General features: G+C 45.3%; 1 protein-coding gene across 1 annotated transcript in view; it reads right to left on the reverse strand.

Annotated features, from left to right (window-relative positions):
* Nucleotides 1-691: 691 nt before the first annotated feature.
* Nucleotides 692-14066, reverse strand: part of cotl1 (coactosin-like F-actin binding protein 1) — a 19248-nt gene continuing 5873 nt past the window's right edge. Inside the window, exons 3-4 of the mRNA XM_034086777.2 lie at nt 6591-6748; nt 692-3116 (exon numbers count right to left, since the gene is read on the reverse strand). Of these exons, the coding sequence (XP_033942668.1) occupies nt 3006-3116; nt 6591-6748 (269 nt within the window). The 3' untranslated portion in view covers nt 692-3005. The remainder of the gene's footprint in view (nt 3117-6590; nt 6749-14066) is intronic.

Raw genomic sequence — 14066 nt, forward strand, 5'->3', positions numbered from 1 at the left:
ATTGTAATTGTATGTACAGGATTGTTTGGCTGTAGTTCAGCTAGTGAAAAGCCCTTTGTGATGGTTTCATAGATTAAGAGAAAATGCATCATCTAGCAATCCAATGTTTGCATCCCTAATGATATCAGATACCATGTCAACCACTTGTCTCCAAAGCTGTGGCACTTCAGAACACTCTTCATCCTCAGCCAACACTTCCTGGATGATCATATCTGTGTAGGATTTTGCACTGCATCAGATGGTTATTTATTAGAGGTTTTTTGTCTCAACAAAAGGCTTTGTTCAAGGTTTTTTTCACATATGCAGTGCACTATGAACTCAAATCCTCCTTCAATCACACCATCTCTCTGGAGTAGGTCAACTCATTTTAAATGTAATTGACTTGATAGACTGCACCCATTTAAAAATGTAGTCAGCGACTACCAGATCAGCCGTTTAAGAAAACGATGAAACATCAATCAGAGGTATATTTGACGTGTGACATCAGAAGAGCTCTGATTCTGAGACAACCTAATATACTGTATTATGTTGACGAACTCTCTTTTCATATGGACATTTGTATTTGCTTTAAGCCAATCGAAACACTTTAACAAGCATGGACACAACCCCATATTTTTGTGGTCGTCACCAAAATAATTGTTATTCATGGTTTTGTGCAAGTAGACTCACAGAAGACACTTTGAGAAGCAGGTTTTGGAAAAAACATCAATTTTTATTTTTAAATGACTGATCTTGTGCCCACTTTCTTTCTTTCTTTTTTGCATTCTTTTTTTGAAAATCTCTTTTGCCAATGACCAAGATAACAATGCTCTTAAAAATAAAATCATAAGGTAAAACTCTTCATAGAAAATAAAATTCATCTCAAAAACATAAAAGGTACAAGAAAAACATCAATTTTTTTTGGAGGGGGGAGGAGAGGTGAAACCAAATAAACAGAGATGCTACACCGGAGAAATGACTCCTCCTGGGGGGGGGGGGGGGGTTGATGAACCCAGGCCCACGTTGTAATGAGCCATGAGCAGATCAGAGTCCCACCCCTATGTAAGGACGGTAGCCAATCACAGTGTGAGTTCAAAAGCTCCCATGGGAGGCGAAGGCAGCCAAACACAGAAGGTTACAATAGGCATGGACACCTTTAGTGGTCAATGTGAGATGAAACACCAGAGGAAAAGATCTCCATCCTCACAATCCTTTGATATGTTGAAAACATTCAATACTTGACTACAAGTGCTGCTGACGGGTCGATATAAAAGTTGCTCTCTGTATTTCTATGGCATAATATCTACAGGCAGGAAGCCTCCAAGAGTCTCACCCTTTGCCCTGTACTCTTCTCCAAACTCTGCCCAGCCCTAGGAACTGCTAACATCGATCATATCCAACAAAACCTGGAATAAGGAAGTACATCAACATAAGGTCCACATATGATCACACTTACAAAAAGACACGTTTGGACTTTTAAAGGAGGAGTTCACAGCACAGGTCTGCAACAGGCTGCATTACAAGCTGACTCAGGACCAGAGGGAAGCTGTAATCCAAACACAGCTGCTGAGAATGAAGAGGAGGCTAAATGTGACTCAAGATTACGCAAAGCGAGCCAGCAGCCATCACCAAGGATGTGAGCCAGTGGAGATCTCTTCCTCCTGGAGGTACAGTGTATCATGATGACTAAGAGCATGCCTGCCAGTTAAGAGTTTTCTTTCAAAATGACACCTCTATCCTTTCCAATGTTAACAACAGGATCCATCACCACCACACGCCACCTTCATCCTCATTACGTGAGATGATTCCGAGCGAACAGTGCTGAAGCCTCGTATTGCTCAGCTGCAGCCGGCTGAGGTGAGGATGAGTTTGAGATGTTACGCACGGCACAGTAAACCACCACGGGGCGGGGGGGGGAGGCAGGTTGTGATCTTTAAGAGCGCTTATATACTGATTTTCACTCCAGTGAATGCTGCCTTTAGCATGTCGTTTTAGATAAGATCCTAAAAGGACAACAGCTTGTTGTTCCTTGAGGGCAGATGATCAGGTTGATACCTCTCTTATATCTGTCCGTTCAATGTGAAGCTTCAGCTGATTAGCTTGGATTAGCACAGACTGAACATAGGGGGAAAGAGTTAGCCTGGTTATGACATACATGAATATATCCACCAACACCTCTAAAGTTAATTTATTAATACAGTGTATCTCATTTGTTCAAATGGTAAAAACTGTAAACGTGCCATTTACCAGCGGGTAACATGCAGGACTACTTCTAAGTCAGGAACAGTGACTTCAGGTTCATTTGTACACTGTAGTTTTAGTAAAGATGAAAGAAAAGAGACATGAAATGAGATTGGTATATCTAGAGGCAGATGTAGTTCCTCTGGACAGAGCCCTTTCTGTGTGCTAAGCTAACCAGCTGCTAACCATTTATCATAAAGACAACAAGTCCTGTCAATCTTTCCATCTATATCTGGGGTTATTACAGTAACGTCCTTAAGTGAAACCATGTTAGCGTTTCTTTATGTTGGCGAAATGTGAGGTTCTCAAGAAAGATATTTCAATGTGCTCCTTATGTGTCCTTAGATGTGCATGTACTTCTTTCTATTTGTGTGTACAAGTAGGTGAGCAGTGCAGCTCACACTGTTCAAACTAAGTATATAAACGCCCTTATGCAGATGTTCAGAGGTGCACCAACAGCATCTGTACCGATACACTCTGTAACTACAGCAACCTGATGGTTCTAAGGCTGCTGTTGAGAGGACACGTGGAACTAGTGAAGAAAATAGAATGGGAGTTTTCTAGAGAGTTGCTGAGTCAGCATTAGAGTGACGGTTCCACTGACTGCTGCACCTCTGATCGTGTGTGCGTGCACTCCCTTTGTCAAGCCCCCCCTCATCCTGCCTTGCTCTCTCCCCAAGAGGTAGAAGCCTTGTCCCAACCCCCCGCCCCACTTTATCCACCACACCCTACCCTGACCACAACGGACCCCCCCACCCAACCCCTCCAGTGGACATGGCACTTGTCTACTCGGCCTGAGCGTCATAGTTGGCCCCCCCAGCCTTCTTCAGCTCTGAGCGGATGTTGTCAGCATCCAGCTCCCGGGGGTCACTGAACATGAACTCCTTGGCAAAGTTCTGTAAAAGCAAAGAAGAATGCAAAGTTACTTTCAGTTGTTGCAGAATGTGAACAGACCGGGCGAATTACAGCTGGGTACACTTTGAAATGTTACAAGGGGATTTTGTACAGAAAGCAAAACCATACTTCAGTTATGACATATTTGTGTAGGCTACCCGACAACATCGACAACAAGCAATGGGATTGTTCCATTGGATTCTGGAATATTAACGAAAATAAGACTGGTGGCTAAAAACATTGATGGTACTTGCACGCTTTGTTCAACAGGATAAACTCCACATTTGAACACTACTTTATGATTTGAAGCATACATGCTAGGCCAGTGGGGTGATTACTGACGCCTCAGAATCAGCTAAGTTAAAGAAGATACATTGTAAGAAAAACAACCAAAAACATAAAACAGTTATAAAAAACCTTTAACATTAATTGATAAAGAAATATTTACTTGAAATATAGATTCACCAAAAAACGAATTAGTGTAATAATAAAATAAAAATATGGGCATTATTGTTACGAAGTGGAGAGCTGTGCAGATTATAAACTTATTCAGACACGGTATCGTTGTTTCAGTTTGTGTGAACCACAGAGCTTATTTCAGGCATCTAACCAAAAACACATTCAGAAAACCATTGACTTTGCAATGCATTGACTTTGTTGTCCAACGCTAACTTTTTTTTCTTACCACCTTTATTCATTTTCTCCACTAAAGAAGCCGCGAAAGGCAAGTGAGAAAAACAAAATACAAATCGGCCAATAAAATGACTGTCATGTCTTTGTCACGATCTGTCTTTATGGTGTCTTGTCTATATCTGTTTTTGGTTTTCTGTCTGCGTTGTGTTCTGTCTTGTTTAGATCTGTCGTTAGTTTCCCTGGTGTGTCTGATTACCCGGTTGTGTTCACCTGTGGCTCCTGTGTTTTCTCCTCCCTCCTCACCTGTGTCTTGTTTGTGTGATTAGTCTTGTGTGTATTTAACTTCTGGTTTTTCTGTCTGTCTTTGTCGGTTCGTCTTGTGTCATGACTAGTTCGTCGGTGAGTGTTCTGTTTTGTCTTTGTTTATCACCTAGCCTTGAAATAAAGGAATTTCACGTTAATCTGCATTTGGGTCCTGCCTGCTTCACACATCGTAACATTACGAACCGCCCATTATGGACCCAGCAGACTCAGCCCATTTGATGCTACAGGCAGAATGTCTTGGATACTCTCTGGAGTACATTTTTTATACGTGGAAAGGCGCCTCATCTAGACGGGGTAGAGAGGCTGCGTTGAAGGAGGCACGTCAGGAGGTTGCTCGCAAGCCCTGGCTCTGGAGCTTGTTGCCCGAGTGGCTTAGGGTTTTCTCACGTAGCCCTGAGTGCCAGTCTGCATGTTCTGACCCTTTCTTGGGGTCTGGTCTGGCGTTTGGAGGTCCACGAAGCCTCCAAAAGACTCCTAAGAGACGCAAGGCCAGGGTTCCAGCCCCAGTTCCGGCTCCAGAACCGGCCTACAAGGCCATGGATCCATGCACCAGTACCGGCCCACGCAGCCATGCTTCGATTCTCCATTACCTGGCTTACACAGCCAGGGTCCAGGCTTCCGCTCCGCGCCCAGCAGCAATGGTTCCGACTCCAGAACCGGTCCCCACAGCCATGGTTCCGGCTCCGGAACCGGCCCATGCAGCCATGGTCCCTGCTACAGAACCGGCCCACACAGCCATGGTCCCAGCCCCAGTCATGGCCCCAGCAGCCATGGCTCCGGCCCCAGCAGCCATGGTTCCGGCTTCAGTACCGGCCCCAGTAGCCATGGTCCCAACTCCAGTTTCTGCTCCAGGACTGGCTCTCCGGCCGACGCCAGCTCCCCGTGTCCTGTCGGCGTACCGGCCGACTCCAGCACCTCGTCTCCTGTTGGCTCTCCAGCCAACGCCAGCTCCCCGAGGCCTGTCGGCGTACCGACCGACACAAGTCCCCTCTCGGTCCCCTCTCGAGTCCCTGTTCGAGTCCCCTCTCGAGTTACCTCTCGAGTTTCCTCTCGAGTTCCCTCTCAAGCCCTCTCTCGAGTTCCTACTCAAGTACCGTTGGAGGTTCCGCTGGGGGTCCTGCCAACCCTTTGTCCTGTCCCGTTGGAGGTCCCGCCGTCTACTCTTCTGCCGGGGGTCCTGCCAGCTCCTTGTCCTGTCTCGTTGGAGGTCCCGCCGACTACTCTCCTGCCGGGGGTCCTGCCAACCCTATGTCCTGTCTCGTTGGAGGTCCCGCCGTCAACTCTCCTGCCGGGGGTCCTGCCGGTCCTGTGTCGTTGGAGGCCCCGCCAACTGCTCTTCTACCGGGGGTCCTGCCAACCCCGTGTCCTGTTTCGTTGGAGGCCTCAACATTACATGTCTCGCCGGGGGTCCTGCCAACTCCTTGTCCTCTTCCGTGGGGAATCTTGCCGACACCTGTCCCACCGGCTCTGGTTACTGTCCGGTCAACACCGGCCCCTCAGAGCTGTGGTCTTCGCCCCTCCTCGAACTCTGCCTTGCCCCCGGGCCGTCCGCCCGAATTCCCCTTTTTGAACTCTGCTTTGCCCCTGGGCCGTCCGCCCGAGATCCCTTCCTGGTCCTCTGCTGTGCCCCTGGGTTGTCAGCCCAGACCCGTCCTCCGGATCCCCTCCACCCACCCTGGTGGCCCTAGTTTTGTGTCTATATCTGTTTTTGGTTTTCTGTCTGCGTTGTGTTCTGTCTTGTTTAGATCTGTCGTTAGTTTCCCTGGTGTGTCTGATTACCCGGTTGTGTTCACCTGTGGCCCCTGTGTTTTCTCCTCCCTCCTCACCTGTGTCTTGTTTGTGTGATTAGTCTTGTGTGTATTTAAGTTCTGGTTTTTCTGTCTGTCTTTGTCGGTTCGTCTTGTGTCATGACTAGTTCGTCGGTGAGTGTTCTGTTTTGTCTTTGTTTATCACCTAGCCTTGAAATAAAGGAATTTTCACTTTATTCTGCATTTGGGTCCTGCCTGCTTCACACACCGTAACAGTCTTACTTTTGGCCCGAGATGAATCTTACTGTAAGTGGCACTTATCCAAAATGAATGGAAAACAGGTTTGTTTTGAATATGTGGCAGCCATGCACTTCAGCTTCTTGTTGCAAAAAAACATCCTGGCAGAAAATATTCATGATAAAAATCCCCTGCCAATTTTGCTGATTTCTTTCACAGATGGAAAGAGTTACCAGAACAATGTTTTGGTTTTGGAATAAAAGATGATCCCGGCACTATAACTTCTTCACCTGTTATTAAGTCATAACCACAGGAGAGAGCACTTTAGATTTGACAGAAAATAGATCAAAAGATTTTATTTCTCTACTTGCCTCTCAGGGCTTCCGTAGTTCAGATTGTTGTTGTTTGTTAGAATCACATTGTGTGTGACACTCTGTAACCCAGCAGTGCTCCCAGAGGGCCATTACAGCTCCACTCTCTACACCCACAATGACATGCTACATTCTCCCCATGTGACCCCACCCAGTTCCTGACCTGCACGATTTCTTTGACCAGCGCCTTGTCGGTGCTGACCTTGGCCCGCTGCAGCCCACTGATGTTCTCCCCGATCCAGGTGATGAGGGTGAACTTGGCCCGTTTGCTCATGGCGTCTCCCATCGTGATGCGGACGAAGGCGAACAGACGAGCGTCATCTGAGGGAGGAGACTTTGTTAGACTGAATACACAGATTGTAGGATTCAACAACTAATAATTGTATTTATTTTTTCACAGCGGCTTGCACGTTGTCTCTTGTTTATCTCTCTTTTAAACAAAAGCATGAAAAGCCCTAAAAATAGTCTTAAAGAATACCAAAAAAACTTCATTTAAATCTTAACTATGCATGTGTAAAGAGAAGTGGATGGTTGGATGCCCCGTTCATTCCTATACAAAGCGTCTCAGAATGGCCTACCCTGGGTCTCCGGGGGATGTTCTGCACGGGCCCGGAACATACCCTGTTCACATACAGACGACTCTTCCCCAATGTAAGTCAACGGGGGAAAGTCTTTTTGGGCCCAATGGCATCACGCCGTGATACGGAAGTCAGAGTCCTAGTTTTAAGTCACTTTGAAAATGTGCTTGAATGCCTGGCTCACTTCCTGGGGGCTTGGTCATACCCCCTGTACATTCCGTACCACCAGACTCCTGCCAGTACACAGCCTTGCTCTCATAGAAAAGGCTACACCTTGTTTGTCATATATTTCTCAATCTTGTGTTGCATTAGGCGTTTCTAAACTAAACTGTGTGTGTATTTCATGTGAGTGTTTGTGAAGCCAGACAAAGCAAAACGAGTTTCAGTGTGGCAGAGTAACACCAGGTTCTGCTTTTTGGAGTTCCACAGCGTCCATCACCCCCAAACTGTGTGTGTGTGTGTGTGTGTGTGTGTTCAGGTCAACAAGCCTGAAAACCCTTCAGCTGCTTTGTTTCTTTGTTGTACCTCTTAAAGCCTCTACATCCTAAATAGATCCTGCATATGGCTGCATGATTCATAGAAATTGTGAGGAACATCAGTGTGTAGCCATTAGGTGGTGGGGGGGGGTTAAGGTACACCTATGTGTTGTAGTTTTACATGATGCTCCCCTCCTCTAAAGGTGAGATCAAAATGACATTGATTCCTTTCAATTAAATTTGTTCATATTCAGAAATGTTCTGTAATGGTTTATTCATTGATAAAACTTTTTTAGCCACACTAAGATGTTTTAATTTGATTCTTGAGAGGAAGGAGTCTTCATGTCAAGGTAATGGTCACTGCAACAGTGACACACCATTATTATCTATAACACTGGGTTGCAAAGCGGCGGAACATTTCCATGGGAAGTTAAGCTGGGGAACTTTGGAAACTTTCCATGGGAATAACGGGAACTAACTTGGAATTGAGGGTAATGTAATCAAATTGTATCTTATCCAAGCATAAATATAAAGATTTTGTTTCGTCATAATTTCCATGCAAAATGATACAATAAAAAAACATTAGATTTATTTGTAAGTAGAACAAAACAAGCTTTAATTATTTTATTGAACAATCATTTGTTTCATTGAAGAACAAAACATGAATGTTGAGTTAAATCATCCCCCCCAACCCCACTCATTCATAAATGAACAAAGATGCACCCCCCATCCAACAATCCCAACAAGAAATCATGTGTGCATGTGATGGAGGAATGCACAGTGCCTGTAGGGGGTGTGGTCTCAATAGCCATGCAGTAAGCAGGGTGCTATGTGCATGTGATGGAGGAATGGCATGGATATTCAAGTGTACTTGAATGGCATCTGTTTGTTTTAGTCAAGATTATGCTGAAGTATACTTTCCCCAACTATATTTAAGTTCCCTTTGAAGAGCCAACCTTCAATTTAGAAAAGTACCAGTTTATTCCCGATTATTCCCATAAATTCCTGTTAATTCCCATGGAAAGTTTCCATCTTTGAAAATTCCCGGAATGTTGCAACCCTAATAACACTAGAGTCTCGACCACAGCTCTGAGTGTTTCATATCAAGCCACTGCTGATAAAAGCGCACTTTCTGACATGATGGAGTATCGTGAAGCTGGCTTATCTATCGTTGTGAAGCCAACAATCTATTATACTGGCAAAGAAATTGCCAACAAAATATTTCTGTATGTTAGTCCTAACAACAGATTGACAATTCAAGTCATCTTCTTCTGCTACCTTAATGCTAACTTAGCTTCAAATGGCTAATGATGTCTCCTGAAGCAAAGACCCTCTCTTGTGGTGCTGCCTTTGTCCTCACGTGATCTAAACGTGCTCATATTAGCAGGCAGACATCACAGATATGTGTCTGTACACTGACTGCTGACGTAGCATGCTTGAAACCAGATGTGATACATTTCCTGTATGCCAGACTCTTGCTAACAAAAAACCTGCACGAGGGAGAACAGTACCTACCCCAAGATTCATGGGTATTGAATACAAATGAATCAGCAATTTGAAATGCCATGGTAGGGGGATTCCAGAGGAAGTGTGGATTGTTGTGGTTAAACTTAAAAGCCCACAAAGATTTGCAAGAATAATGTTCTAAATGCACGCACAAGAGGTGTCATACAGTCCGTTTCAAATGTCGGCTACTCATGAAGTCACATCACTGTACATGCAATGAATAGAACGTTGATCTGTCACATGGGATTGTTCCATTTCACATGTTCCTCAGAGAGAATGGACGCAGCAGAGGCCCTGGATCTGTTACCTCCCATAATGCATCTCTCTTTAGACCTTCCCTGCCCATGTCAGGCTGTTTGTTACAAAGTTGTAGTGTCAAACCCAGGAAAATGATTTCTGAATTGTAGAAAGTGGAAAAACACTGCGTCACACAGACATAAAGTGGTCCACGTACTTATGTACGACTGCCTCAGTTAGCATTGCACTGGTTTCCTCCACCAACATCCTCTGCACCTGCCCAGCATCCCTTCAAGGCCACACCGCTAAGCTGCTAATGTTTGCTCTTTATGTCAAGATACAGACATAAACCATAAACTATCTCACATCCATTTTAAAACAAAGAATACAAATATGTCCCTATGTTATATTTAAATGCTTGCATGAGGTTTGGAACAATTCCTCTGACCCATTGAAGTCAGGACCTCTCGCTCGCCCGTGGAAATGTCCCTTTTCTTTTTCTCTCTGCTTTCCTTCTGTCAAATGTGTTCTTGGTGCGTGTACGTGGACGTGTGCGTGTGTGTGTGCGTGTACGTGTGCGTGTGTGTGTGTGCGTGTACGTGTACAATTACAATCAGACATAAAAAGAGCAAATTGCACTCAGCTACACAACGTTATGGCTTTGTTTGCTTTGTTATATCATTAGTGCATCTTCTTTTATGTTCCCGACCCTCAGACATGGCATATAGCAATCAATGTATGATGCAATCATTCCACTGAAGGCCATTGGAGTTATTACAGTGACACCTTTATTGTCTGTATCTGTTCAAGCAGCCGATTCATTGGCAGAGACACAGCAGCACTGCTCTCAGATCAGAGCAGCCGCACGTTAAGAAGAAGCCACTAGAAACACTTGGCAGCCTTATCGCTGCACACACACACACACACACACACACACACACACACACACACACACACACACACACACACACACACACACACACACACACACACACACACACACACACACACACACACACACACACACACACACACACACACACACACACACCCTCCTTTTCTGCTTTGCCTTCCCTGTAAAGCCATGCTGACACAGCAGAGTTTTAGTGCAAGGGGGGGGGGGGGGGGGGTCTGCAGAGAAATCTGCCCTGAAACTACAGCAATGATGAGACAGCAAAAAGACGTGTTGCTCTGCATACATTGACTTGATTTTGGCAGAGGAGGAGGTGACACCGTATCTCCCCGTTCAGTCGCTCTGCGGAACAGCCTGGAAACCAGAGCCGCCTCCTGCGGACAGTGTCAGGTGGGTTCGGCCAGGAGTGCTGTTACAACATGTTCACTGAGACACTTTGGTCCTGCTTTACCTTCGCTAACAGCAGCGCCGCAGGACGCTGAGGCCAATCAGCTAACAGCTTCCTCCGGGGTGGATCCCCAAAGGAAGACTCCTAATCACCTTGGCAACACCCAGTTATTAAATCTAGGGTAGCCCTAAAGGGGAAATAGCTAAATGCTCATCAGAATTGTCCAAGTGGTTAAGCATCGTGTTGTATTTCACCAAACCAAGAACAAATGAATGATGTAATGATGCTCAAAAGCAACACATCCTGTCATCAGATCGCCTGCATATCTGTTTTTGCTAGCAACAAAGTGAAATGATTAGTTGGTTGACTCATTGTTTTAGCTTTTAGCAACATTACATCAAATGTTTCCCTTTCCCAAACATGTCCTCTTTGGTTCTTCACTAAATGTAAGAATGCATTATCCCCTTAAATGTGCTATAGAGATGTCTGGGCCTTCGCAGCATGACCTCATTCTCATTGTACACACACATCTACATGTACAACACACAGATTCTAGTGAAAGGTATTGAGCCTCCTCGTGCTTCCCAGCGGAGAGACACTTTCTATTCTCAGCCAAGCTGCCCTCAGTAGAATAACCTTTACACCAACATGTCATCTCCCAGTCAGATTTACAAGAAGATGGGACCCACGGGGGGGGGGGGGGTAAACCCTCTGCTGTAACAAAAGCGCAAACAGCTGGGAGGATCACTAAGTTGGCACAAAGTCACTCAGAACATGTGTGTAAACTGGGTCTTAGGCTTTCTCAGAACCATCTGTTACATCCTACAGTTCTGTTGTACACAGCTGATTGGTGTTGTATGGAAACCTCCTTTAGAGCCTTAAATCCCCAAAGCCTCTGAAGCCAGTCAACAGGATGTGATGAATCTGAAGCCTCTGATTTCAGATCGGATGCCCCATCGTGCCGCCGTGTCAGCATCCAGACTGACAGCCTTATAAGGGTACTGGAGGAGGAGATTCATCTTCTGGGGATTATGATTGGATGCAAATAATTCTGCTCCAATCCACCCACTTGATACAAGTGGCTGCCAGCGGTGCTGGAGGAGCAGTCATCAGAACCATCCCCAACCATGGCAACCCAACCGCTATGTGTTGGAACGACTAACACTGCCACTGCCACGCCTAGAGCCACACCCAATAATGCAGAGTCAAGATTTAGGAATATATTCTGAAAAATCTGGACTTGAGAAAAACCTGAGAAACATTAAGGACTGCATTTTCCATACGCTGATAGTTTGATGACTTACGCTGGCTTAAGGCCCTGTCACACTGTCCCGAAATTGACACCCGATGGACACACGATAAAGGAAATGTTCAAATTCGGCTGTGATCGTAGCAACATCGGGCCATTCGTGAGGGCATCTTCAGCCATCGTATGACCGCCGGTGGAGTTTCTCAGGCTCCGGCAGCAACTTCGTGAGCGGCAACTTCGTAAGGCACTCGTGAGGGCATCTTGTCAAATCGTGTCATCTTCGTGTTATCATCGGTGCATTCACCCTCACTCTGATCGGGGCGAATGCCCGATGGCACCGAGGATAACAAGATGCCCTCACGATGGCCTTACGAAGGGCAAAATTGACACACGAATTCAACACGAAAATGAACCTTCGCAAGGTCCTCCGGCTATTTTTTGGCATGCCAAAGATTTTGCCTCCGCTCACGAAGTTGCTGCCGGAGCCTGAGAAACTCCGCCAGCGGTCATACGATGGCTTAAGATGCCCTCACGAATGGCCCGATGTTGCTACGATCACAGCCGAATTTGAACATTTCCTTTATCGTGTGTCCATCAGGTTGTTTTATTGCACAACAAAATCATGTAAACATATTATGTAAATAACCCAATTTGTGTTCTGTGAAACTAAAAAGGATATAATATATTATTTTGAAGGAGAGTTGACAGGAGGTTGTTGTTGCTATGGAAACAACATTAAAGACGGAGAAAGTAAAGAACAAAGTCTGAAAATATCAGTACAGTATCATAGTACTGTAACATAATTGTTTTTGGTACTTTCATTGCAGTTGTATGTCTTAAATGTAATGTAAATGTTGCCTTCGTGTGTGGTTCGGGGCCATCTTCGTGCGAAATTCACAATTCCATATTCGTGTGTCCATCGGGCGTCAACTTCGGGACAGTGTGACAGGGCCTTTAACAAGGTATGGGTTATTGCTGAAAGATGTCGGCACCAATTGGGTTTGTAAGTCTTTGTGGCGAATGAGATAGGTTGTAGATGCTGCCTGGAAAGCCTCCTCCTGTCTGCAGTACGTCTTGCATTGGTCCACAGAAGTCATCTGTGTGTACTTCCTGCAGCTGGACGCTCTCAGATCAGTGTCAAAGGGAGCTTCAGCAGACGAGCCGTCTGCATCGGCCCTCCTACTCTTCTCTGCAGAGCTACAACTTCATTGCTAAATAAGGAACACAAGCCCCCTGACAGGAAGAAGTGTGCTGATGTGTGTGTCATCTCTGAACAGGAACCAATGGGCACGTGCACCGGCTGAGCGGCTGTGAAGCATGCTGATAAGTGACTTGTTTCAACACAGGAATGTGAGCTCTGAAATATCAGGAAGAGAAGAAGGAGTAAAGCCTGAGGCTGCAGCTCTGACTCCCGGCCACACCCTGCCTCTCTCTGGCGCACAGGGAGAGGCTGGCTGCAGCTCTGACTCCCGGCCACACCCTGCCTCTCTCTGGCGCACAGGGAGAGGCTGGCTGCAGCTCTGACTCCCGGCCACACCCTGCCTCTCTCTGGCGCACAGGGAGGGGGGGCAGTTGCTTTATGGCCATCACTTATTCTTGGGAATCATTTTCTGAAAGTACATAGACATATACATTCTCTTTCTATTCTTGTGTTGATACAAGAGAGATAGATGGATAGATAGATAGATAGATAGATTGATAGATGGATGGATAGATATATATATAGAGAGATAGATAGATGGATAGATAGATAGATAGAGAGATAGATAGATAGATAGATAGATAGATAGATAGAGAGATAGATAGAGAGATAGATGGATAGATAGATGGATAGTAGGGGTGTAACAGTTCACAAACATTTCGGTTCGGTACGTACTTCGGTTTTTTGGTCACGGTTCGGTTCGGTACAGCAGAATTTTTTTCACAAAACAAAACATATATATATATATATATATATTTTTTTAATATTATTAAACTGTGAATAATATATTCACTCAAATAAATACAAAATATAATAAAATGAACATTAAGGTGCAGCATTTCGATGAACTGAAATAATCTGTATTTGAACTGTACTGTACTAGTACCTAAGCAGCCAGCTTGACATTAGGCTTGTGTGTGTGTATGTTCATGTTTGTTTAAAGAAAGATGAACTTGTCCACATGGCTGCCGAAAGGGCAGATCTGCTGGCACTAGCAATGTCTCCTGCTGTGGAGAACACCCTCGCTAGGGACAGAGGTAGCAGACACAGCCAGGTAGCGCTTTGCTAACATGGCAACATAAGGATACTTG

Source organism: Pseudochaenichthys georgianus, chromosome 7, assembly GCF_902827115.2.
Source record: "Pseudochaenichthys georgianus chromosome 7, fPseGeo1.2, whole genome shotgun sequence".
Lineage (NCBI taxonomy): Eukaryota > Metazoa > Chordata > Actinopteri > Perciformes > Channichthyidae > Pseudochaenichthys > Pseudochaenichthys georgianus.